At 34.1% G+C, this 25,094-nt stretch overlaps 1 protein-coding gene across 7 annotated transcripts in view; it reads left to right on the plus strand.

The window, feature by feature from the left end:
• Positions 1-25,094, plus strand: part of LRRIQ1 (leucine rich repeats and IQ motif containing 1) — a 295,150-nt gene that overhangs the window by 207,342 nt on the left and 62,714 nt on the right. For 5 of the 7 annotated variants that reach the window (XM_056798583.1, XM_056798581.1, XM_056798584.1 and 2 more), the window contains 2 exons: positions 20,423-20,558; positions 22,418-22,481. In XM_056798583.1, the coding sequence (XP_056654561.1) occupies positions 20,423-20,558; positions 22,418-22,481 (200 nt within the window). Of the gene's footprint in view, positions 1-20,422; positions 20,559-22,417; positions 22,482-25,094 lie in introns of those variants that run through there. The other 2 variants (XM_056798590.1, XM_056798588.1) reach the window with 2 other exon arrangements.

Here is a 25,094-nt window from a genome sequence, read left to right on the forward strand (position 1 = left end):
GTGTTTCATTGGTATAAGCCTTGTCAACTCAGTCATCTTAATATCTAAGAAAGGTTTTAATAAAAAAATATTAAAATAGAGTAGGGCTCCTTTGTCCATGGTTTTGCTTTGCACAGTTTCAATTTACCCTGTTCTCATTTACCTGAAGTCAACCCAGATTGCTCAAGCTCCATTGTAAGTGCACCCAGAAGGTACACTAAGGATAACAGGATGTTATCCTTAGCCTATTTATTCTGTTTCCACTTTCTTTTTTTTGTTTTGTTTTACTTTTTGGGATGTTGTTTGTTCTTTTGTAGAGGGTTGGAAGGCTCCAGAGTGGCAGGGGCAGATAGAGAACACATACATATGGGGCTTGGCAGGTATTTTCTTATATCTGTAGTTTCAGCCATCTTCAGTGTCTCTTGGAACATATCTTTGTCCCTTCCCCCTCCATTCTCCTCCAATACCAAGCACTACTGTACTTATTTGAAATCACATAATATCAGAACTAGAGAATCTAGTCCAACCCATAATAGCTGAGGATTTCCTGTACAACATCCCCCAAAAGTTCTCAGATAGCTTCTGCTGAACTTTTTGGCAAAATGGACACACTACCCCTTGAAGCAAACTTTTCACTTTGGGGTACAATCATTACCAACACAGTTCTCAGACTGAATCCAAATCTGTTTTGTTTCACCTTTTACTCAGTGTTCTTAATTCTTTGGCCTTAATTAATTGATCCCAGCAGAATAAAACTATCTCTCTTCTAAGTGATAGATAGGCCTCCATATACTTGAAAATAGATTCCCAGGACCTCAGAGTCAAAAAGACCCACAGAGGTCATGTAGGTGCAACACCTAATGAAACAAGAACCCTGAATCAACAAAATATTACAAATAGTTATATAGTCTTTTTCTTAAAAAGGATGGAATTTCAGCCAGATTCATTTCACTCTCAACTCAATTTCTAAGACTGCTCTCCTTCCTTACTAGCAACCTTGCCTCATTTCCTTCATTTTCCCTTCCCCCACCTTTTTCCAGCTTGTCTTTACATTTTGTCTTCTTTTAGAATATCAGCTCTCTCCCTTTCCCTCTCCTTCTCTCTCTCCTCTCTCTCCTTCTCTCTCTCTGTCTTTCTGTCTCTGTCTGTCTGTCTGTCTCTCTCTCTCCCCCTCTCCTCCTTCCTCCATGAGGGGAACATTTTACCACTCATTTTGGCTTAGAGAAATTGCGGTCCAAGAAGATTATAGCTGTCTCAAAACATTTGAAAGGGTTCTATGAAAGATACTGATATAAAGAAATCAAATTAAGAATTTGACAAGATCTTGTAAACAAAGTCATTATATACAATGATACTCGGTGATTTCAACATGGATCTGGTCATGGAGAAAACCACAAAGAATGTACTATATGTTTCAGGATTAAGAGACAAGAGAGCAAAAAGCTCTAAACACTTCAGAAATATAACACGTCTATCATAAATAATTTATTTCAGAATAGTATTAAAATATAGTGAGCAATGAAACAACATCACAAAAATAATATATCTTAACAGTCAGAAAATAACTTATCATACTAGGTGCTTCATGTTTATTAACTGACTGGTTACTGGTGTCCTAGCAATACCAAGATCAACTTCATCTGTTTAGTCAGACCATCAGTTATTTAAGTCAAACTTAACAAAAAATTAGAAGAAATTAAACTTAATTACAACAGGTCCAATTGGGAATATTCAAAGAAAGCAGTTGCTTTCTTTGAATATCCTTAGTGGGTGATTAATAAAACAAAGGATATTGACTGATTATCTTATCATTTCCTACAGAAATAGATTAATATAAAGCATTTACCCTAATAAAGAGACTTTTCTCAATCTTTATCCTTCTTGAATCCTCTGTAGCACTTTTCACTATTAACATTTTCCTCTTCCTAGATACTGTTTTCTCCCCCAATTTTGCAACAATATTGTCTCTTAGTTCTCTTCTTATCTTTATGACTACTTCTCAGTCTCTCTCAGTCTTACTGTTAATGTCCCTCCTAGGCCCTTTACTTTTCTCTCTATCTTTTCACTTTTTGTAGTGATCTCATCTTCCCACAAGTTCAATTATTATCTCTGTAGATGACTCCCAGATCTATATCTTCCACCATAGTCTGTTTCCCAATTTCTAGTCGCACATAATTAACTGATTGTTCACCATCTTTAACCAGATATAGACATTTCAAATTCAATATATCCAAAAATAAAACTCATTTTCTCCCCTCTCCCAAACCTTTTGTTTCCTCCAAACTTTGTTATTTCTATTAAGTGTACAATGATCATTCTAGTCACTGTTTCATAACTTTAGAGTCATCCCAAATCCCTTATTATCCTCCCATCTGTATCCAATAATTTACAAATTTGTATCAATTCTGCCTTCATATTTATCATCTTATATCTGTCCCTCTGCACTCATGTGGCCCCCATTCTAGTTCAGGCCCTTATGAACCCTTGCCTAGAATACTGAGATAGCATCCTAATTGGCCAACAGTCTCTTCCCTCTACAATCCATCCTCTGTATGGCTGCCAAAATAGTCATCCAGATCTGGCCATAACACTCACCCAAGCAGGAAACCTCAATGACTCCCCATTATTTTCAGGATAAAATATACATTCTTCACCTAGTCAATATTTTAAAGTGCCTACTATGTGCTGGCCACTATACAAAATACTGGTGATACAATGAGGCAAAAAAAAAAATATTCCCTTGCCTAAGTATAGTAGGGATACTTCATTCTTTGTGTCTTCCTTTTTCTCTTTATTTTTAGGGTCAAAAGTATATTGAATTGCCAAAATTATATATATGTATATATATGTTTACATATACAACATATATATGTTACACACATATATGTTAGTCATCTGATTGAGTCAAGAAACTGCATTGATTAAAATAAAATCAAGCAATGTCTGATGTTGAAGGTAGATACATTTTTCTAACCATAACTGAAGTAGATGATCCATTGCTACATGTTGGCAAGCCAAGAAAGGAATGAGATTTTGTCAATGGTATAATTATGTTGGCTAATTTTTTTAGTCCCCAAATACTTTTTTTAAGTACCACTAATTAGCCTATCTTAGGTGCAAATCTGAGGATTTCAGTGGGTGGAGAAAGGGACAGGTACAAAGATGAAGAGTGTATATTCCCTATAGTCAAGTAGTTTGCTACCTAGTAAGGGAGATAACATATATGGATGAATACAATATAGATGAAAATACAGTAAATGTGTGTGTATGAAGTGCATATGTTACAACCACTTCTTATAATAAAACATATGACTTCCGAGAGGCAAGATGGCAGCTTAGAAGCAAAAGTCCAGCTCTGTGAAAACCCTTCCACCCGAAACACAAAGAAAATGCTTCAAGGGGGATACAAAAACAAATACAACAACAGGACAGAAGTGGGAGACGCTCCTGTTTGATTCAATTTAAAAGGTATGTACAGAAGATTGAATTAAATAAAGAAGGAAAGTCCCCAATCCTTCTCCCACCTACTGTGCTGAGAATCCTGTGGTTGCTGAGGTTGCTGAGGTCTCTGAATAAAGGTTCCATCCTGGAGGAAGTGCCTTGCTGTCCCAGCTGCATGGGGCTCAGGGCTCTGACCACAGCTGGCAGGGAAGCAACTGGAGGAGAGTGGAAGAGAGGAGGCCAGTTTGGTCACATCATAGGCTTCAGCCACCACTCCTCCATCTTGGACTTCTGCCTCTGGAAGCTTTGGCCTCAGGGAACATCCAGCTGTGCAGATCAGCTTGGTCCGGTTTAATCACCTCTATCAATAGTGCAGATAAGAAGCCTTCCGAAGATAGGGAAGCCCAATCTCCAACACCTCTCTCCCATCTACTGCACTCAGACCCACTGTAAGAATCCAGCTGACTGGGATCCTAGGGCAAAGCCTGCAACTGTGACAGAGTACCTTGGTTCTAAGACTGGAAACTCAGGGCCCTGCCTGGACAGCAAGCAGGGAGGCTGCTGGCAAAAAAGGAAAAGAGGAGGATGAAGGTAACAATCCTTCAGCTTCCACACCTTCACCTTTGCCTTCAGCTTCTGCTTGAAGCTGGGGAAGATCTGGCCTCAGGGATCATTAATACAACAGGCTAGCTGCATCAGCCTAATCCAGTTAGTCAGCAGGGAACCAACTTCTTTCAGAACAAATTAACCCAAACCCACAGATTCAGCAAATAAACAGAGGAATAAGAATACAGCCAATGATAGGAGGTAAAGAAGCAAAAAGCATGAGTAAGCAACAGAAAAAGGAAAAAAAAGAAATTACAATTGATAGCTTCTATCCAGGTAATGAACAAAGAAAAAAATGGAACAGAGGAGGACCAAGGAACACTAAGAAAAAACTCAGGAACTCCAGTGAATTGGACACAGGCTTTTGAATAACTCAAAACACAATTTAAAAAAAAGAGAAGCTGAAGAAAACTGGGAAACAAACTTAAAAGGCAAAATAGGTCATCTGGAAACAGAGGCACATGAACTAAAACAAGAAAATAGTATCTTGAAAGCCAGAATTGACCAGTTTGAAAACAAGGCAAAAAGAAAATTTAAAGATAACCTACAAAGAAAAATAGTCCAAAAGGAAAAGAATGATCAAAAAGCCAGGGATGAAATTCAGTCTTTAAAAATTAGACTCAAACAACTAATGACTTTACAAGGCAGCAAAAGTCTATAAAACAAAATCAAATGAATGAAAATTTTAAGGAAAATATGAAACACCTAATTGATAAAACAATAGCCCTAGAAAATAAAACTAAGAGAGACAATTTAAACATTATTGGTCTACTGGAAAATCATGACAAAAGAAAAAGCCTGGACATCATTCTACAGGAAATCATCCAAGAAAGCTGCCCTGATAATCTTGAACAAGAAGGTAAAGTAGAGATTGAAAGAATCCACAGATCACCTCATATATTAAATCCTCAATTGATAACACCCAGGAATGTTATAGCCAAGTTCAAGAACTTCAAGACCAAGGAAGAGATATTATAAGCTGCTACAAAGAAACCATTCAGATATTATGGAAACACAGTTAGAATAACACAGGACCTGGCTGCATCCACACTGAAGGACTAGAAATTATGAAATATGATATTCTGGAAAGCAAAGGAACTGGGCCTATAACCAAAAATCAACTACTCAGCAAAATTGACTATATTCTCACAGGGAAAAATATTGCCACTTAATAAAAAAGAAGACTTCCAAGCATTCCTAAAGAAAAGATCTAACTTAAACAAAAAATTTGATGCCCAAACACAGAACCCAAGAGAATCACCAAAAGGTAATTAAAAAAGGGGAAAAAATTTAGAGATCCAATAAGTTCAAATCATTTGTGTTCCTATAAGAAAAGATATTGATAACTCTATAATAAACATAGACCAGAAAACTTATGAGTATTCATTCTAAATGCATCAGTTCTTAGTGTACCCTTATTTCTTTTACATTGATAATGTTAGCTTTTATACAACAGATAACTGCAATTTCAACTACTGACTGAATCAGCATATTTTGAAAATGACTTTGTAATTAAGAACTATCTAATTCTTTACTCAGATTACAGTAGTCATTCATATGTTTATTATTTATATATTTCTGTATTAATACTCTCAGCACTTAAATATTCTATTTGTGTTGTTTTATTTAGAAAAAAGAGAATGATATTCTGGAGGAGACTTGAGTGCATAGGTATTTAAACTGTTAACATGTGATAAAATTTTACTTACTGAGATTTCATCAACTCAGAATTTATGATCATTCATATACCATAATTCTTATTGAGTAAAATTATAAGAACACTTATTTTATCCTGTGATATTTAGAATTTGAGTTATAAATTAAGGGGATTTTAAACTGAAAATTTATTTTCAACTAATAAACCAAAGATTAAAGTGTTCTTCCAGTGTGTTTTCAATTTTTATGTGTAATCAATATGCCAAAATTTGATGTATTCATTATACATAGAAGATGTTATCTCACCTCAGGTCTCTTGAATAACTATTCCCTCTATTTTGTGATAATTAAAATGTTTTGGGAGCAAGGGAAATATATAGCAATTATGAGCGCTGAAATATGTTTTCTACTGTGTCTTGGTTTTATATAAATATAAGATGGTCGCCAGGGAATATATTCCCAATTTATGAATATGCCCAAGCCAACTGGGTTTTATAGAGAAATTTAATTTATAATACACTGATTAATCAATAGAAAAAGAGAGAAAGTAAGAAAGGAATAAGAATGAATAAATCAGTCAGTTGGTTTTATCACTCACCCAAGATCTCTCTAGGTAAGGCTTCTCATGCCAACCTCAGGCTCCACCTTCAAGAGAGCCTCCTTTCAAGAAATGTTTCCAGAGAATTCTCCTCCTGACTCCTCCTGAGTTCTCCTTCCACAGCCTCCTTCAAGACCTCTCCAGGAGCTCTCCCTCCAGGACCTCTCTCCTCTCAGACTCCTTCAGAGCCAAACCTCTCAGAGCCAAAAACTATCCTCCCTCCTTCTGTCCTCAGACCCCGCTATCTTTAAGGAAACCATCTAAGTTCCCTCCCCTCAGTTCTCACATCTACCAATCACTGTCAATGTCTCCCCTGTGCCAATGGTGACTCTAGTCTAACCCAGGACTGCCCAGAGGTCTGTTTCCTTTGCACATGTCTGTTAAAGGTCATATTCTCAAATAATTAAATCTTGATCTTTGCTGCAGCCCTTCCTAAATCCTGTTACTCCGAGTAGGGTGGAGATTGGAAGTTCCAAGATCTGGTTCTGTCATTCCAAGTATCTCTATTGTATCAATTCTAAAATCAATCATGACTCAAAGTACTTCCTATTCTATGCTTAAGCATAGGTCAAAGCACTTTCCATTGTTTAGCAAAAGGTTTCTGTCCTAAAGTAGTCTTAAGTAGGGAGGAGAAGGATCCTCCCATGCCAAGGGGTTTCACATTCCAATAGAGTTCTTACTATCAGTAGGAAATTTTTTCCAAGTATGAAATTTCCCAATGGTGAAATTTCCAACATTCATAAGTCTAAGAAATTTTAAGGTTTACAATTTCTGGCCAAAGGGCGATTAAGAAACAAAGGTAAAATGAAAAATAGGTCCTATCTTCAAGGCATTTCCCCATTTCTACCTTATATGTCGAAGTACTGTATTTTTCTTTTTCTGGCCTACTCTTATGATTACTTCATGCAAATCTTTACATGGTTGTTTTTTGTTTTTTTCCTAAACTCTTACTATTTATCAGCATAGCTCTTCCATTATGTTCATATAGTCTTGTTGAGTTGAATTTGAGGGTGAGTCCTTATCTCAGCTCTCAATTACACTGATGAGTTATTTCCTCTCAAAACATGACTAGCTATAGCTTTCCTTCAGGGTTCTAAGGGTACCTCTGAAAAGTTGGATATGTATTTCTAATGCTGTCACTTTAAGCTCCTATTCCAGTCTCTTCTCCTCAGTATCATTTACAAGTTCTAGTTAAGACCTTCTTAATTTCATTCACTAACCTAGTTATTAGCAGCTTGTTATCACTTAGCCAATTAACATCAATTAGCTTTTTTTTTACAAAAGGATATCTACAGAGATAATAGCAAGAATAAAGATTTAAAACAAAATAAAACCTTTCTCCTAGAGTAGGAGCCAACTCTTGGGAGCTAATTTAGAATTAAGGTGGCTGCTACAAGATTTTTGTCCCATTAATTTCACTTCTGAGTGTGGCATAGCTAGAAAATGACTATGGCAGCTGTGGCTCCTTCCTTTCTCTGCTCATGCAATCAAGATGCTTAAACAATTCCCTGCAACACTGGGATTGACTACCAGGTATGAGGTTACTTGACCTCCCACATCTTGTTCTCAGAAACTTTCAAATCTCCCTCAGTTAAAACTGTTTCCAATATTACTTCACCAAATAGCAAGAAAGAATATACACAATAGACTGATACAACATCAGGTTCATGAACTCATAGGATCTGACTCAGGTGAGAAAGGGCTGAGACTTCACATAGTGACCCATAATAAATAGTTCATCCTTGACCACAGTTGGACAAGAAAGAGAAAGTGGTGGCACACTCCTACAATCCTTTTCTGCTAAAGGGAGGCAAAATTGTTGGAGCACTTGAGCATGAGAGTTCTGAGCTATAGTAGGGCTAATGCCAATCTAGCATGTGCGCTAAATCTGGTACCAACATGATGGGCCTCTGAGAGAGGGGAACCTAACAAAAGGTGAACCAGTCCTGGTCAAAAATAGAGCAAGACAAAAAATCCATGCCAGTCAATTGAATGTAAAGAGCACAAGACTTGGCATTTCTCATAATCAGAAGCTTTCCAAATTTCAAAATGGGTTCCATGTACAATTGCCAAAGATTGGATTCTCATAGCCCAATTCCTTGTTATACGACGTAATTTGTTCATATTTTATTCATTTCTATTCCTTAAAGACCAACTTAAATGGTACCTTCTCCAAGAAACTCTCCATGGTGCTTTGGTCACTTTGATCTTTCTCCCTTCTATTTCAGATAGTACTTGGTAATTTAATTCTCCGGTGCATTATATATTTTTTTGTATAGCATTATTTTGTTGTTGGCATTCATGACACTGTGAACTAACATTGACCATGTACTGGGACATAAAAACCTTATGAATAAATGCAGTAAAGTAGAAAAATGAAAGATGTTCTTACTGTCCACAAAGCAATAAATCATAAGAGAATCCTAAAAAAAGATTCAAACTTAATGGGGGGTTAAGAAGTGAATCCTAAATAATTGTTACTTCAAAGAGAAAGTCATGGAACAATAGATAATTTCCTTAAAGAAAACATAATAAAAAGCATTCCCAAACCTTTGAGAAGTAGCCAAATATCCAGTAGGTGAATACACACACATACACGCACATACCATTTTATCAGCAAAATAATAAACCAAAATACAGACATGCAACTAAAAACATTAGAAAAGAACAAACAAAAGCTGCAACAAAGCAGAAAAGGAATTGTGAAAATCAAAGAGAGAAAATTAGAAACAAAAATATTGAAATGACAAAATGAGAACTTTTTAAACAAAATAAAATTGATGAATTAAAATTGAGAAATTAAAAATTAAGAACTTAGAAATGAAGATCAAATAATAGAAGCAATTTTAAATATTTTTCGAATTATTTCCCCCAAATTTTTCATCTAAAAAACAGAATATTTACAAAAATATACAGTTTAATAGAATAAGAAATAGAGAATTTGAATAAAGAAAAACAATAAATTAACTTCAAAAGAGGGGGGGAAACAAGAATAACATGTATTCATAAGTGAATTCTGGCAAACATTTAAAGAACAGTTAGCTCCAATTTTACATAAATGGTCTTCAAAGGCACATTTTTGTAAAGTAGAAGAGTATCTTACCAAATTTCTTCAGTTAAGATACTATTTCTTAAAATGGCTACAATTTTATAGTACTTTAAGATTTTCAAAGTACTTTGAATATGTTATCTCACTGGGTAACATTCAAAATTTGATGCAAAAATAGTGATAAGAAATTAGCAAAATTATATAACAATATCCTTAAATCAGCGGTTATCAACCTGTGGGTCGTGACCCCAGTGGGGGTCGAATGACCAAGACACAAGGGTTGTCTAAAGCCATCAGAAAATACATATTTCTGATGGCTCTAGCTGCTGAGAAATCGTGCTACTTTACAGCAAGATCTCGGAAAGATCGGGGACCCTGCTGCCCACACATTGTACTAATATTAGTTACTTATCAGCAGCCCTCCCCCTATGAGTGGTGATGGATTTACCCTGTTGCCTGGAGACCGGACTCAAACAGAGACCCAGAGAGAGCATCCAGCTGCTGGCTCTGGAGGGTTTAAGAATGAGTCCTGGAGCGGATAACTCCTGGAGCAGATAATGGAGCCAAGTAACCCCAGCAAAGTGAAGTCTCAGCTCGAGCTGGAGGGAAACGACAGGAAGAAGAAGGCAGCATCTGCAGACCCCCTCCCCAGGCAGGACTGCACTCAGGATTCCTCCTGCTGGATTAATATTTCTCAACATATAATTAAATATTGTTTTTGTGATTAATCACTATGTTTAAATTATGTTTGATTTGTAGCAATGAGAATACATAATGCATATCAGGTATTTACATCCCAAATCATAACTGTAGAAAAATTACAGTTTTGAAGTAGCCACCAAAATAATTTTTTGGTTTGGAGTCACCGCAACATGAGGAACTGTATTGTGGGATCATGGCATTAGAAAGGTTGAGAACCACTGGCTTAAATGATCATATACTATTATAGATCACATTTTTGTGACAAATACAGAGTAATTCAGTATTAGGAATATTATAAACATAATAGATCATTTTAGTAATAAATAAAAGGAAAATTATTGGGTTATATAAATAGATGTAGAATGAATTTTTGAAAAAAAATGCAATACCATGCTGAAAAAAATGAACCATTTCTTCTTATTATATAACATATTATCTTTATAAAGCCAAAAAACAACATTATAATAGAGAAATGTTAGAAACTTTACCAATAATGTCTAGTATAAAGCTAAGAAGTCCATTATCAAAGATAATGATAATTATTTATTTATCACATCAAGATGTATGAAGTGCTTTGCAAATATTCTTTTAGTTTATGCTCAAAAAACTCTGGAAGGTGGGTGCTATTTTTATCTCCAGATTACAAATGAATAAAGTGATTCCTGTTGAGATTAAATTAATGACTTGCTAAGAGTCACACATCAAGAAAGTGTCTGAGGGCAGATTTAAGGCCTTTGTCAGGCCTGTACCCTTTAGCTGCCTAGTATTTGATATATAGTTCTACAAATGCTAGGTGTAGCAATAAGTCAAAAAGAATAAATTAGAACAATAAACAAAAACAAAAATGTCTTATTTGTTAGACAGTATGAGGATTTACTCAAGTAAAAATTGAAACAAGCAAACTATCAGGATATAATAAACCTACAAAAATCATCATCCTTTATATTATGAACAAAACACATTAGGAAGAGTTAGAAAAAGAAATTCCATTAGAAATAACTTCAAAATGGATGAAATATCTGTAAGTTCCATTCCCAAGGCACACCCTGGTACTATATGGACAATTATGAAAACATTATTCATAGAAATTAAGAGAGACTTCATAGAAAGCTACTACTTGGTCATTGTTTAATAGTACCAATATTATTACAATGTTTGTACCTAAGATCCTTCTTGCAATATAGTTAGTGGTACATATCTCTTCCTGTTCCCAGGGAGGCCAAGGTTTGCTTTCTTAACAGAGAAAAATTATGCTTTAGAGAACTTTTATAGTTAAAGATAGCTATATTTGGAGTCAGACATTAGTTTTAATCTTGGCTTGTTTCTCACTATCTGTATAAACAAAGGCTAAACACTTAGCTTGTTTATATAGTCTACAAAATGAGGGAATTCTACTAGATTGTATAGACTTCCAACTGAATAGGTATAATCTGTGATATTTATGATAGGGAAAATAGTGAAAAAAGTGGTAAAGAAAGAACCTGTCAATAAGTACCGTATCTTGCTCATACTTGAAACTGATAAGACCAAAATTCTCTGTCTGACAATGACCAAAACTCTGACTAAAAGAGTTAATCAGTGAAACAGAGAAGTTCATAACACTCAGAAATAAATATAACAGCATAGTGTTTGATAAACCAAAAGATTATAAACACTGCTGTAAAAACAAATTATAAATGAAAATTACTAGGAAATCTGCAAAACATTTTAGCAGAAATGATTTAGATGAAGAAATAAAATACTGTGGTATATGGTATAAATAGTTCATCTAAACCAAATTTAGTTCATCTGAATGGAACAAGATCTGGATATAAAAGGTCCTATCATAAACAAATCAGAGAAACAGTAAAGATACCTTTTTCACAGATAGGTAAAAGGGAAAAGTATTTTACAAAACAAGAGATAGAGGATGACAGAGAATAAAATAGGCAATTTTTATTGTATAAAAATTTAAAGTTGTTTTTTTTTCATAAAAAAGACCAATGTAGTTAAGATAAAAAAAGAGGTGGATAAATGTTGAAAAATTATTTGTAGCTAATTCCTGTGTTAAGGTATGACATCTAAGATATATAGGCTATTGAAAGAAATAGATGTATAAGAACAAGAATTATTTAAAGGATATGTAACCATTGGTTTTCTCAAAAGAAAAAACATGGGAAAATGGTAAAACTCATTAATAATTAGAGAAATGCAAATGAAAACAAGTATAAAGTTCTGCTTCACACCAATTAGATTGGCAAAGATTATTTTGAAAAATTGAAAATTACAATTTTTGGAAAGATTGTATTAACACCTTTAATATCCGTTTGGTGGAGTCGTGAAGTATTCCAACAACATGGAAAACAATTTGGAATTCTACGCAAAAAAGTTACTAAACAGTGCATATATTTTGACTTAAGAGATGCCACTTTCTTGAGGCACATCATGAAGAGATTTTTTTTTAAAAGAGAGAAAATGCCTGTAAGCACAAAATAGTTCTTTTTGTTGTTGGAAAAAAAAACCAAACACATCAATTTAGGAATGGTTAAAATATTTACCTTATGAGAGACTTTGTATGAGTTGATGCAACTGAAGTAAGTAGAAGCAAGAGAACAATTTTACAATGACTAGAACATTGCAAAAAAATTTTTTTGGAGGGGGGAAGATTTAGGAATTCTAATGAATGTAGCAACCATGCAGAACTTAGGACTGATTTTTTTAAACAACTTTTAAAATTTTGAGTTGCAAATCATCTTCTTTCTTCAGTCCCTCTCCCACCCATTGAGAAGACAAGCAGTATGAAACCTATTCTATGTGTATACATGAAAAACATTTTTTTATATTAGCCATGTAGCAAAAAAAAAAAGGCTAGAAAAATAAAGTGTAAAAACAAAATGTGTTTCTTATCCACTTCAAACATGCTTCAATTCAGAATTCACCAATTATCTCTCTTCAGGTGGATAACATTTTTCATAACTCCTTTGTAGTTATCATGAATCATTGTATTGATCAGAGTAGCTCAGCCTTTCATGATTGTATATTATTATAATGCTGCTATTATGCACAGTCTTCTCCTGGCTCTGCTCATTCCACTTTGCATCAGTTCTTAAATGTCTTCTTGAAATCATCCTTCTTGTCATTTCTTATGACAATAATATTTCAGTATTATCATATACCACAACTTGTTCAGTCATTCCCCAATTCATGGACATCCCTTCTGTTTTCAATTCTCTGCCACCACAAAAAGAGCAGATATATTTATATATAGATATATAGATAGAAATGAATGTAGATATCATCTAAATCCTTTTATTTTTTCATTTGATTCCTTTGGAATGCAGGCCTAAAGAAATTTTTAAGGGAGCATTTAGACTTAATTAGCTAAAGATACAAGTGTTACCTCTTGACCATTCAGTGCTCTAGAGTAGATGATCTTCATCAGCATTACTTCTGGCTCTACTGATTCAATTGAGGGCAATTATAAGGAAATCTTTATTTGTTCTTTTTGATGATGTTGAGTATGACATGTGCATTTTTGTTGATAGTAGTTATCAAATAGTAGGTGGAAAGATTCCTCTCACCTGCCATTAGTTTCAGCACCACTATGATGCCCTTGACATCAGAGGCTAACTCAATGCTCACCATCTTCCAGAGGGTCAGCCCATTGTAATAGAATGATTTTGGAACCTTGAAGATTTTTAGACTCAATGCTTCAGGATTAAGGTATATATAATTTTATAGCCTTTGGGGAATAGTTCCAAGTTGTTCTGCAGAATGGTTAGAAAGGTTCACAATTCGATCCATAATTTCCTTATTTTTCCACATCCCTTCTAGCATTTATTATTTCCCCTTTTTCTCAAATTAGCCAATCATATAGATATGAGGTGATACTTCAGAATTGTTTTAATTTTCTTTTCTAATCAACAGTGTTTAGGGCATTTTTCATATGGTTATTCATAGCTTTGATTTCTTTTTCTGAAAAGTCCTGTTCAGATCCTTTGACCATTTATCATTTGGGGAATGACTCAGTTCTTTATTATTTGAGAAATGAGGTTTTTATCAGAGAAACTTGCTAGTGTGACAAGGAAATCACTTTAAAAGACTGATATATATTAATTTAATTGAGGTTTACACTAGAAAAAGAATTTCTCCAGTTTTCTGCTTTCCTTCTAATTTCAGCTACTTTATTTGTGGCAAAATTTTTATATTTCATTTAATAAAAATGGTACATTTTACCTTCCATGATTTTATCTTTGGTTTGATCACAAAATATTCCCTTGCTCATAGATCTCATAGATATTCCCCCCCAGTCATAAATCTAATGATAAAACTGGTTTCCTACCTCTTAATAAAGAGGTGATGAACCAGCAATGCATAATGAGATATACATTGCCAACAATTGGATATATTTCACTATGATTATTGGCTCTAAGAGGAAGGAGATACTTGGAGTGAGGGGGGATGTTTGGAGAAGGGGAAGGGTTGAGTGAAAAAAATGCTTTTTTTCAAACAGAGGACTAGAAAAAGCATCAAATCAATTAAAAAGCAGAAAGGGACACACCCAATTTGGGTCATTGTTTAAGTGATGTAAATTTAAAATACATATGTGTGTATAAGTATTCATATAATGACTGAAATTCTCAATAGGCAGTACTTTTAAATTACTAAATACTTTATTAATTGACCACTCACGATATCCAAAACTAATAGGTTGACTTTTCCACAAACTTAATAGGTGCCCAAGAGAGAGACAATTTCTCTCATGCAGCACTTCGGCTTGTGAGCTCACCACTCAGTGCCTTCCTTGGACATCCCAAGACTTCTCATTGTTTAAGAGCCACTCAAGGGGTGGCCTTAGAGACCTCAACTCCTCCCTCATTGCTTCATCACAAGAAGAGGCTAGTCATTATCTATAGAATTAAGGATAACAGCATTACTGGGTCAGTCCAACCAGACTTCAGAGCTTGCTGATTTCTTTAATCTTTCAGATGACTCAGGGAGTTCACCATGGCTTGCCAGCCCTGCCCTTAATCCTTTTCTCCTTTTAAGATCTCCACAAAAGAAGAAAAGACCCAACCAAGTTTTGTAGCCTGGGGCAGAAAGAGTTTTGGCCTGACCTTAGAATCAGACTGTTCATGATGGGCACTGGAGTGGGAAGGTTTGCTAAAGGGAAATTAATTTCACAAAAATACCCCAATTAAATATTAGTTTTCCACATATAGATATGCATATATATATATGTCTGTGTGTGTGTATATATGCCAAGCTATATGTAGAGGAAATACCTGGCTTTTTATGCAGTACTCTCATTCTTCATATAGAAAAATGTTTGTTTCTTGATGTTTTTCAAGCTCATAATAATTAGGAAAATTAAAAGGAACTATATATGGAAATATATCAAATAAAGTTATCCACACCCTTTAAGAGTTTTCAAATAGCTAGGGCATGATGTCCATGCCTGTAATTTTAACTCATGAAAAGGCTGACACTGGTAGATCTCTTTAACTCAAGGTTTCCGAACTGTACTGGGTTATGGGCGATTAAGTATTAGAATTTTAAGTTCAACAGCCATAATATGAACTCTAGTTAAGGGGTCACAAATTTGCCTAAGTTGGGGCAAATTTAGATTAGAAATAGAACATGTAAAATCTCCCATGTTTTGGGAGTGGTATCAGCCTGTGAATAAACCATTTACAGTATATGTGTATCTGTATGTGTGCATGGGGAGTGGTATAAGCATTCATATTTTGCATCTGTGAGAGAGACAGAAGCAGCATTTTCATTCAATGAGTTTTTACTTCAAACAAAACTCGTTCATATTTTTTGTTGTCACAGGAATGTAGTATTTAAATTTGAATATCAGAATTTGGACTTTTTATATTTCTTTTACTATTCTGTTTATTCAAGTATATCAACAATTCTATGATCCCACTGCTGGTTACATTCCTTTAATTTTAGGAGTGAAAACACCCCAGTTCCACTTAGTCACTGAATAGATGAAGCTTTTGCAAAGGCATATTTCCATCAAAGATATAGTCAGGACATGCATATAAATATTTCCCACCCCAGTGCCTCCAGGGAATAGTCTCTCTTATACCCTATCAAACTCTGGGAAGGAGAGGGAGATTAGGTTCATGGCTTAGCACAGTTCTTACATAGCATTAGTCCCAACAAATTATAAATGCCAAGTTCCCCCTAGACTTGCTTACATGGTTGGATTCTACCTTCTCAAGGTTTTCCTTTTGAATTGATAGTAACATTTGTCTTGGAATTCTGGACTCCAAGGTTAAAGTTTCTGGGTTCAAGATTACACTCTCTGCAAATACAACTAAAAATGACAAATAAAACAAGAACAAAACTCCAAGCCCTTTTATTGGAGCTACTTGGCTTATGGGAAAAAGGAAAGCAGTCCTCAGACTTTCCTTCTTTCTTATGTGGTATCCATGCCACTATAGGCGGTGAGTATCTCCTCAAGTTCTTTTGTTTATTTTTAAATACTGAACAAAATTAGTTGCATTTTCCCCCACTATATAAATAAGAGGAGCTTACAACAAAGAAGGAATGTAGGTTAGCTAAACATGTTAAATTACGAAAGGAAAAAACAGACTATCCCAGTCAGGTAGTTTTAAAGATGTAACAGATTCTGTTCACGCAACCAATGGAAGGAGACTGATCTAAACCCCAGGGTTGGCCAATAGTGAATATTCATATATTCATTAATATCTTCCCAGGTATAGGTTCTTGTTATCTCTTAGTTGGGGATTTTCATTTCAGATTGTCTGGGCATGTACATAAACCTCAAATATATATATATGTACATATATATATTTATATTTATGTGTGTGTGTGTGTGTGTATTTCTTCAACTTTCATATGCTGCCTCTGTTTTGATAGTGGAAAAAATGCTTCCATTCAATTGATCTACTTCCTGCCTCCAAACTCCTGCATTTCCTTTTTTGGAATGGCAACCATGAATTTTTAAGGGCCTTTAAACAAATCAATCAATCAATCTCGGGCATGTAAATAGAAATAGGTCTATAAAGAGTAAAGAAATTCATCTGTCAGAACAGTAAACTAAAATAATTATTATAGGAGGTAATCTGGGACATTGGCATCTGTTTGAAGTTTAAGCATACCGCAAGCAGAGGCACAGTTGCCACAAACCTAAGAGGATAATTCTGTCTTTAAAAGCCAAATTTCTTGAAGGTATCTTAAATGTTTGGAACCATCATTCTTACTACTTGTAAGGTAAACTATATGTAGACTAATATATGGAGTGACTGTACAATTCCTAGAAGTTATAATCTAAATTCTCTAAAGTATAATCCTATGGAGACTGATATAGGAATAATATTTGAGAAATTAAGTAATATTAGAAATATTCAAGCATATAAGTACACTTAAAATTCCTTTAAAAAATAATGCCTTATAATGCTATCTCATTTCATAAAACTTTCATTAAGAACAAATTTGACTAATATTTCAGTTTACATTTTTATTGTATTTTTTAAATTTTTATTTTATTAATCAATTTAGAATCTTTTTCTTTGGTTGTAAGAATCATGTTCTTTCCCTCCCCTACTCCCCACCACCTCCCATAGCCGACATGCAATTGCACTGGGTTTTACATGTGTCCTTGATCAAAACCTATTTTCATGTTCTTGATGTGTGTGCACTAGGATGATCATTTAGAATCTACATCTCCAATCATATCCCCATCGACCCATTTAATCAAGCAGTTGTTTTCTTCTAAGTTTCTACTCCCACAGTTTTTCCTCTGAATGTGGATAGTGTTCTTTCTCATAAATCCCTTGAAGTTGTTCTGGATCATTGCATTGCTACTAATAGAGAAGTCCATTACATTCGATTGTGCCACAGTATATCCATCTCTGTGTACAATGTTCTCCTGGTTCTGCTCCTTTCACTCTGCATCAATTCCTGGAGGTCATTCCAGTTGTGACAAGGAAATCACTTTAAAAGACTGATATATATTAATTTAAGGTCGCCAAGGAATTCAGCTATGTAATTCCTAAATGAAAACTCAAGTCAGCAGTCAACCTTTTATGGAGTTTTTAATTACTAACAGGAGGAAGAACTTGTCAGAGCACAACCTCTCAGAGCGAAACCTCTCCCCTCAGTTCTCACATCTAACAATCACTGTCGATGTCTCCCCTGTGCCAATGGTGGCTCTAGTTTAACCCAGGACCACCCAGAGGTCTGTGGCTTTGCACATGTCTGTTGAAGGTCATATTCTAAAATAATTAAATCTAGATCCTTTGCTGCAGCCCTTCCTAAATCCTGTTACTCTAAGTAGGGTGGAAATTGTATTTTCCAAGACCTGGTTCTGTCATTCCAAGTATCACTATTGTATCAATTCTAAAATCAATCATGGCTCAAAGAACTTCCTGTTCTATGCTTAAGCATAGGTCAAAGCCCTTTCCATTGTTTAGCAAAAAGTTTCTGTCCTGAAGTAGTCTTAGGTAGGGAGGAGAAGGATCCTCCCATGCCAAGGGGGTTTTCACATTCCAATAGAGTTCTTACTATCAATAGGAAATTTTTTCCAAGTATGAAATTTCCCAATGGTGAAATTTCCAACATTCATAAGTGTAAGAAATTTTAAGGTTTACAATCCCCCCTGATGATCATTGGGAGACTAGTCTCTCCATTGATCATTTAACAGAATCATTTTGTAGTTCTAAATGCACTTCTAACTATAGATATACACAATCTTCAATTTTCTAAGAGAAATTAGAATAGTGAGAGAGGAAATAGAAAAGAAAAGAAAGCAAAACCAATGTTTTGCTAGGCGCATTGATAGAAAGCCAAATTAGGGGCAGTCCCTTTTGGCATAAATGTGTACAATTACAATAAATGTTCAATCAAAAGTTCAGTCCAATCAATCATATCCAAAGTTCATTCTTGATCTTCTTGATGAAGTGTAGGTTTTCGGCATCTTTCTGCAACAGTTCATTCTCTGGATATAAAAGTTTCAAGCTTCTTTCTTGAAGATCTTTTCTTGAACAAAATCAAAATCTTTGATTTTTTATAACAGTAAAATCTTAAACAAAAATCAAAATTCTTGGATTTTTATAAAAATACAATCTTAAACAAAAATAATTCAAAAATTCTTAGAATTTTAAATTAAAATACACAGTTCACCTGGAATTCCTCCAGTTCATTATTCCTTTGGGCACAATAGTATTCCATCACCAACATATACCACAATTTGTTCAGCCATTCCCCAATCATAGGACATCCCCTCATTTTTCAATTTTTTGCTACCACAAAGAGCGCAGCTATGAATATTCTTGTACATGTTTTTTTCCTTATTATCTCTTTGGGATACAAACCCAGCAGTGTTATGGCTGGATCAAAGGACAGTCTTTTTTTTTTATTTTATTTAGTCAATTTAGAACATTATTTCTTGGTTACTAGAATCATATTTCTTTCCCTCCCTCCCCTCCCCCCACCCCTTCTTGTAGCCACCGTGCAATTACACTGGGTTTTACATGTATCCTTGATCAGAACCTCTTTCCATGTTGTTGATGTTTACACTAGATCAATCATATCCCCTTGATCCATGTAGTCAAGCAGTTGTTTTTCTTCAGTGTTTCTGCTCTCACAGTTTTTCCTCTGAATGTGGATAGTGTTCTTTCTTGTAGATCCCTCCGAGTTGTTCAGGATCACTGCATTGCCCATAATAGAGAAGTCCATTACATCTGATTATACCACAGTGTATCAGTCTCTGTGTACAATGTTCTCCTGGTTCTGCTCCTTTCACTCTGCATCACTTCCTGGAGGTTGTTCCAGTCCCCATGGGATTCCTCCACTTTATTATTCCTTTGAGCACTATAGTATTCCATCACCAACATATACCACAATTTGTTCAGCCATTCCCCAATAGAAGGGCATCCCCTCATTTTCCAATTTTTGGGCAAACAGTCATTTAAAGCCCTTTGGGCATAGTTCCAATTTGCCCTCCAGAATGGTTGGATCAATTCACAACTCCACCAGCAATGATTGTTTCAAATGTTATAATAGTGCTGTTCCCAATTTTTTGTATTCAAATAAATCCAGTGTAATAAAGTAATAATTATAGGTTAACCTTAGAAAAAGACTCAAACAAGAGTTTCAGAGAATAAGGACACTGTTGAGAATGTTTAAGATCTAAAAGAAGAATCACTCTCACATTACTAAGGAGTGAATTCTCAGAAAACTCAGAGCATTTCACTTGTGTCTTTTCCTTTTTATCTAAAATAAAGTAGTCTTGGGACTCAGAAAAAAAAGAATGAAAGAATAAAAGAAAATTAAAAAGTAATGGAGGTTCAAATCATCACTGACTCAAGAAAAATGCAGGAGTGCCTAACCTTTTTCTCATCTTTTCTTTAATATATTATTTATTTCTTCCTCAGTTGATGATGAAGAACATAACAGTGAAGATGTACCTATTTCCAGTGAAAAAACTGAGCATAGTAAAGAGCTGACCTACCAATGGCTCCATACACAAGTTGGGAGTTATGAAACAACCCTCCCCAAAAATGTGAAATGGTGAGGTCATTTCCTTTCTATTAGATTTTTGTCTTGTTAAATACATCATGAAATGTGAAACTTCAGTTAATTGTGCTAAAACAAACATGACTTTATAGCCAAAGGCCAGTGTGCCACATGGTTAGGTTATGCAAAGACCCCATATAGAATTGATTTAATAACCTTTAAATGATCATGAAGAACTCAGTTTCCTTAATAATGGACAGCCAACAGATAAACCACACAAGAAGCCATGCTTGAGAAATACAATGCATAGTACCCTTGAACTAAAATAAAAATGACTATCTGTGCCATAGGTTGTATTGTAGTCTGTGTACAATATAATGTATTAAAACAGGCAAAAGAGAAAGGAAAAGAAAATGAAAAAAAAAGGAAAGGTGGGTGTCTGTGTCTCCATTAAACTACCATTAAGGAAAATTGAAGAACAACATACCACACAAATTTTCAGAACTTTTTTTTAAACATGCACACAACACTTTGTAGTGAGAAGAAATCTGATTTTTTTTTTAAATTTAAAGGTTCAAATACTAACTCTACTACTTGCTATCTTTGTGACTTAGGCAAAGTTCCAGGGCCCCTCAAATTTTCACGACTCAAATAAGAAGGTTAATAAACAAGACAATCTCTAATGTCCTTTACCACTTGAAATCCTATGATCCTCTTACTCTATGTACAGACAGATGTTGCAGATATAAAACAGTCATGTATCCAAATACAGAAGCTGGTTTTGAAATATTAGGTCTGTATTTCTCGTCATTGTTGATTATAAAGCAAATTGAATGAATGCTAAAGCCTATATTTATGCAGTCTTAAGTTTAACAGCAAGAGAATGAGAATATGCAAAAATGTAGCTTCTCTAAATCATATATATTAATTTATTCTACTCATATGTGGTCAATTCTCTCCATGTAATTCCTGTTAAAGAAAATGGAAATCATGTGCTTGGAAAAATGAAAGAATCAGATTGCATCAGCATTTTGTATTCTGAATCAGAATTACCATATTTTATTTTGAGCCAAAGAAGTAGGGAAAAGTTCCTGACAGTATAATTTTTAAGGCTCATTATTATTTCACTAAAGATTCTGTGTAATTATCATGACTGTTTTATTTTATTTTTTTCATGCTGGATAATATCAAATACATTTTATGTATACCATATGAATAGCACCAATAATATACACATATGATAGATAGTTCTCTAACTATACTACCTAAATATAAAAAACTACTGCAAAAATGTGTATAGCTATGAGTAATATTTAACAGATAATTCTGGAAGATTTTTGAATGTCAAAGTTGGACAAAATTTTACTTATTTTTTCAAAGGAAAATATAAGAAATTATGTTTTCATACATTTTCTTATTTGCTATGACTTTATAAAAGACTAGCTAATGATCTTTTAAGGAAAAATATTTTATGGAAGGTAAGTAGAGATTTTTCCCAATTTTAGAAATGAAGTTCACTATATGCATTAGGAGAATGCATGAAATTTCCTACAGATGTTTCAAACTAAAGTCTTTTTTCCCCTCCAAAAATGAAGTAATGTAAATTAACTGAAATACATATAGAAAATGTCTATATTTTGCAAGAATTATCCATTTTTGTCTTTTGATTGTCTTTTTAGATTTTTTATTTGGGAGATTAAAATGTTTTTATGATTTTTAATTTCATGCTACTTTCAAGTAAAAACTTCATAAATGGAAATATTAAAACTGTGTTTTATTTCTTCAAAAATATATTTTAATGAAATTTTTAATTCTTTGATCAAAATAATTCTACAAAAATTTAAAAATATAATTCCGTTATATAATCTGCTCTATATAAACATAAAACATTTTCTGTTTTTGTCACTGTACAGCCAGAATCACTTCTTGCCTGTGTTAGATCCAGATGTACTTAATGGTGGGCGAGTTCAACTTGTGGTAAGAAATGTGTTTAAAGTTATAATAAAATGTTGCAGACACCAATATTCAATAGCTGTCATTTAAAAATATGTCTATAATTTGTTAAATTTCAAAAATGTCACAACTGCAACTACTTCTGAACAACATCAAAATGACATTGAGATAATAGTTTCAAAACTTTGAATATGTGTGAATATTTTCATTCATGCATCATTAAGATAATGTAATTTCATTAATATATTATTAAAATAATGTGTTATTTTCATTATTTTGACATGAGGTCTTAGTGTGTATACCACTACATCGCTTAAAAAATTGGAATTCAATCAATTTGGAGGAAATTGTGGCTAATAAATTATTTCTTTGATTTATTTTGAATAAATACATTATATAATTAACAGTAAACTAAATCAAGTTAATTTAATTTCATGGTAGTGATACTTTTAATTTCTCATATGGTCTGAAATTGGTGTAAGAAATAACATCTTTTTCTCATCACAGATTGTGAATTGTTTTTGTTCCTTAACAATTTTTGTAATTTTGTTGAATTTTGTTCTTGCATTGTTCCTCGACAATTGAAATATATTTGTATTATTTCAAATCACATACAGAAGTACATGATAAAAATAGGTGTGGAATTAAATCTAATGGATTGCATGTATTTAAATGACTTTTCTTGTACTAAAGTCATTGTTCATAACATTCTGTAGGCTGCTCATATCCACCATGTGTCTTTCCTATGCTCTTTAATATATTTGTGTTTTATGCCTCTGATATTGTTATTATCCAAGATTCACAGTATCACTTGGAGAGTCCCAGAATTGAAGAAATGATTTTTTTTGCCCAAGGAATCAATTTAAGGTACTAAAGGTATTTGGCTTCTGCCATTATCCACATTTTGATGGGATAACTCAATGGACCTCACCATCTAAACGTATGCCATAATTTGATACTGCTTTTCATCCATTGTCTTTTATAGTACAGATAGTTAGACCAATCTCTTTCACATTGGTACTGTTATAAGGAAAAGATGAGTTAAGGTTTGCAGAACATGTATGCTACACATATATACATATATAGAGTACTGGTATCACTGAGAAAGCTTTGTTTGCTTATTTGTGGTTTGCTTTTTTTTATTTTAACTTAAGGCCATTTTCCTTAGAATCAGTGAACACACTATGGTGTCCCAGACAAGGCACAGACTGTATTTATGGATGCAACTGCAGCTTCCTTGGTTTTGTAAATGCTGTTTGATGCTTTGCAGTTTAGGAGACAGAGCAAAAGTTTTAGCTGGGATGTTCTTGCATGGGTGATGTGGAGGCAGGGAAAGTCATAAAGTGGGCAAGCAGAAACTTGTGGCCAAAGGATGCTCATCTTGTTACTGAACTAACAAGTCTCTGAGTGCAAAATTAATGTTGGGGACAGGCATTCTCAAACATGTAGCTGAAAGGGCAAGAGTCAGGAATGATACTAAAAATTAAACTCTTGCTCAAAACCATAGTCATAATTGGTATTGATAGAGCATTTCAAGGTTTGCAAAAAGCTTTACAGATGTTAGTTGATTCTCACAACCCCCTTGGAAGAAAATACACACTATTATCCCTATCTTATAGATGAGAAAACAATGACTTACAGAAATTAAGAGACTTGCCCAAGGTCACACAATTAGTAAGTGTCTGAGGCTGGATTTGAACTCATATCTTTCTGACTCTATGTCCATTGCTCTTTACAGGGCACCAAGAAATGTACCAACTTACCAACAAGAAAAAGACTTTCCTAGATCCTCTCTGAGTAAATATCTAGGAAATAGAGTAAATATCTAGGTGATATTTGCCTAGCCAGTGTTTGAATATGATAGCCGCTAGAACCAAAATCAAATCCAAGAGTTCTAGTAGGATACAAAGTTTTTAAGGTTTTATTACTGGGTAAGTACAAAGTTTATGTCAATCTGTTGCAGTGTGTTGGAATATTACATTTTGGCAGATCTACAACTCTTTAGTTGTAGGTATTGCCACCCCTAGGGCACTCTTGCTTTCTCTAATCCCTTTTTATCTAGAAAGTCCTCATAGCCAGTCATCCTTATTGTCTTTCATCAGAATAACTGACTCTTTATGGTGATAGACATACACAGTTGCTGAAAATAAATGTTGGCATTTAGCACCTCCTTTGAGGTTCTTCACCAGAAAGTTGTCCCTTAAGGAGGTACTATTTTTTCACTATCACAATTGATAAATCCCAGAAGAGAGAAACTGAGATCTGAATAGTAGAAGGAAATCATTATCCACTGAAGTACTTAAGTGTGCAATTTAGCACACTGATGTATTAGATGGTGCCATTTAAATATTTAGTGGTTCCATTACTCAACTTGCGATTAAATAAAATTATCCCAAATATTGTATATCATAGAATTTTATATAATATCCACTTCTGCACAATCTATATATTTCCTTATATAGAATTTATATAATATCCACTTCTGCACGGAAATATATAGATCGTGCAGAAGTGGATATTATATAAAATTAGAGAAGGTCTAAGGAAGGCCTTTTAGACTGCACTATTGAATCAAATCCCACCTTAAAATCCAAATTAATAATGTATGATCTTAAAATCCTTTACTCTAGAAGTCCA

This window comes from Monodelphis domestica, chromosome 5 (genome assembly GCF_027887165.1).
Source record: "Monodelphis domestica isolate mMonDom1 chromosome 5, mMonDom1.pri, whole genome shotgun sequence".
Taxonomy (NCBI): domain Eukaryota; kingdom Metazoa; phylum Chordata; class Mammalia; order Didelphimorphia; family Didelphidae; genus Monodelphis; species Monodelphis domestica.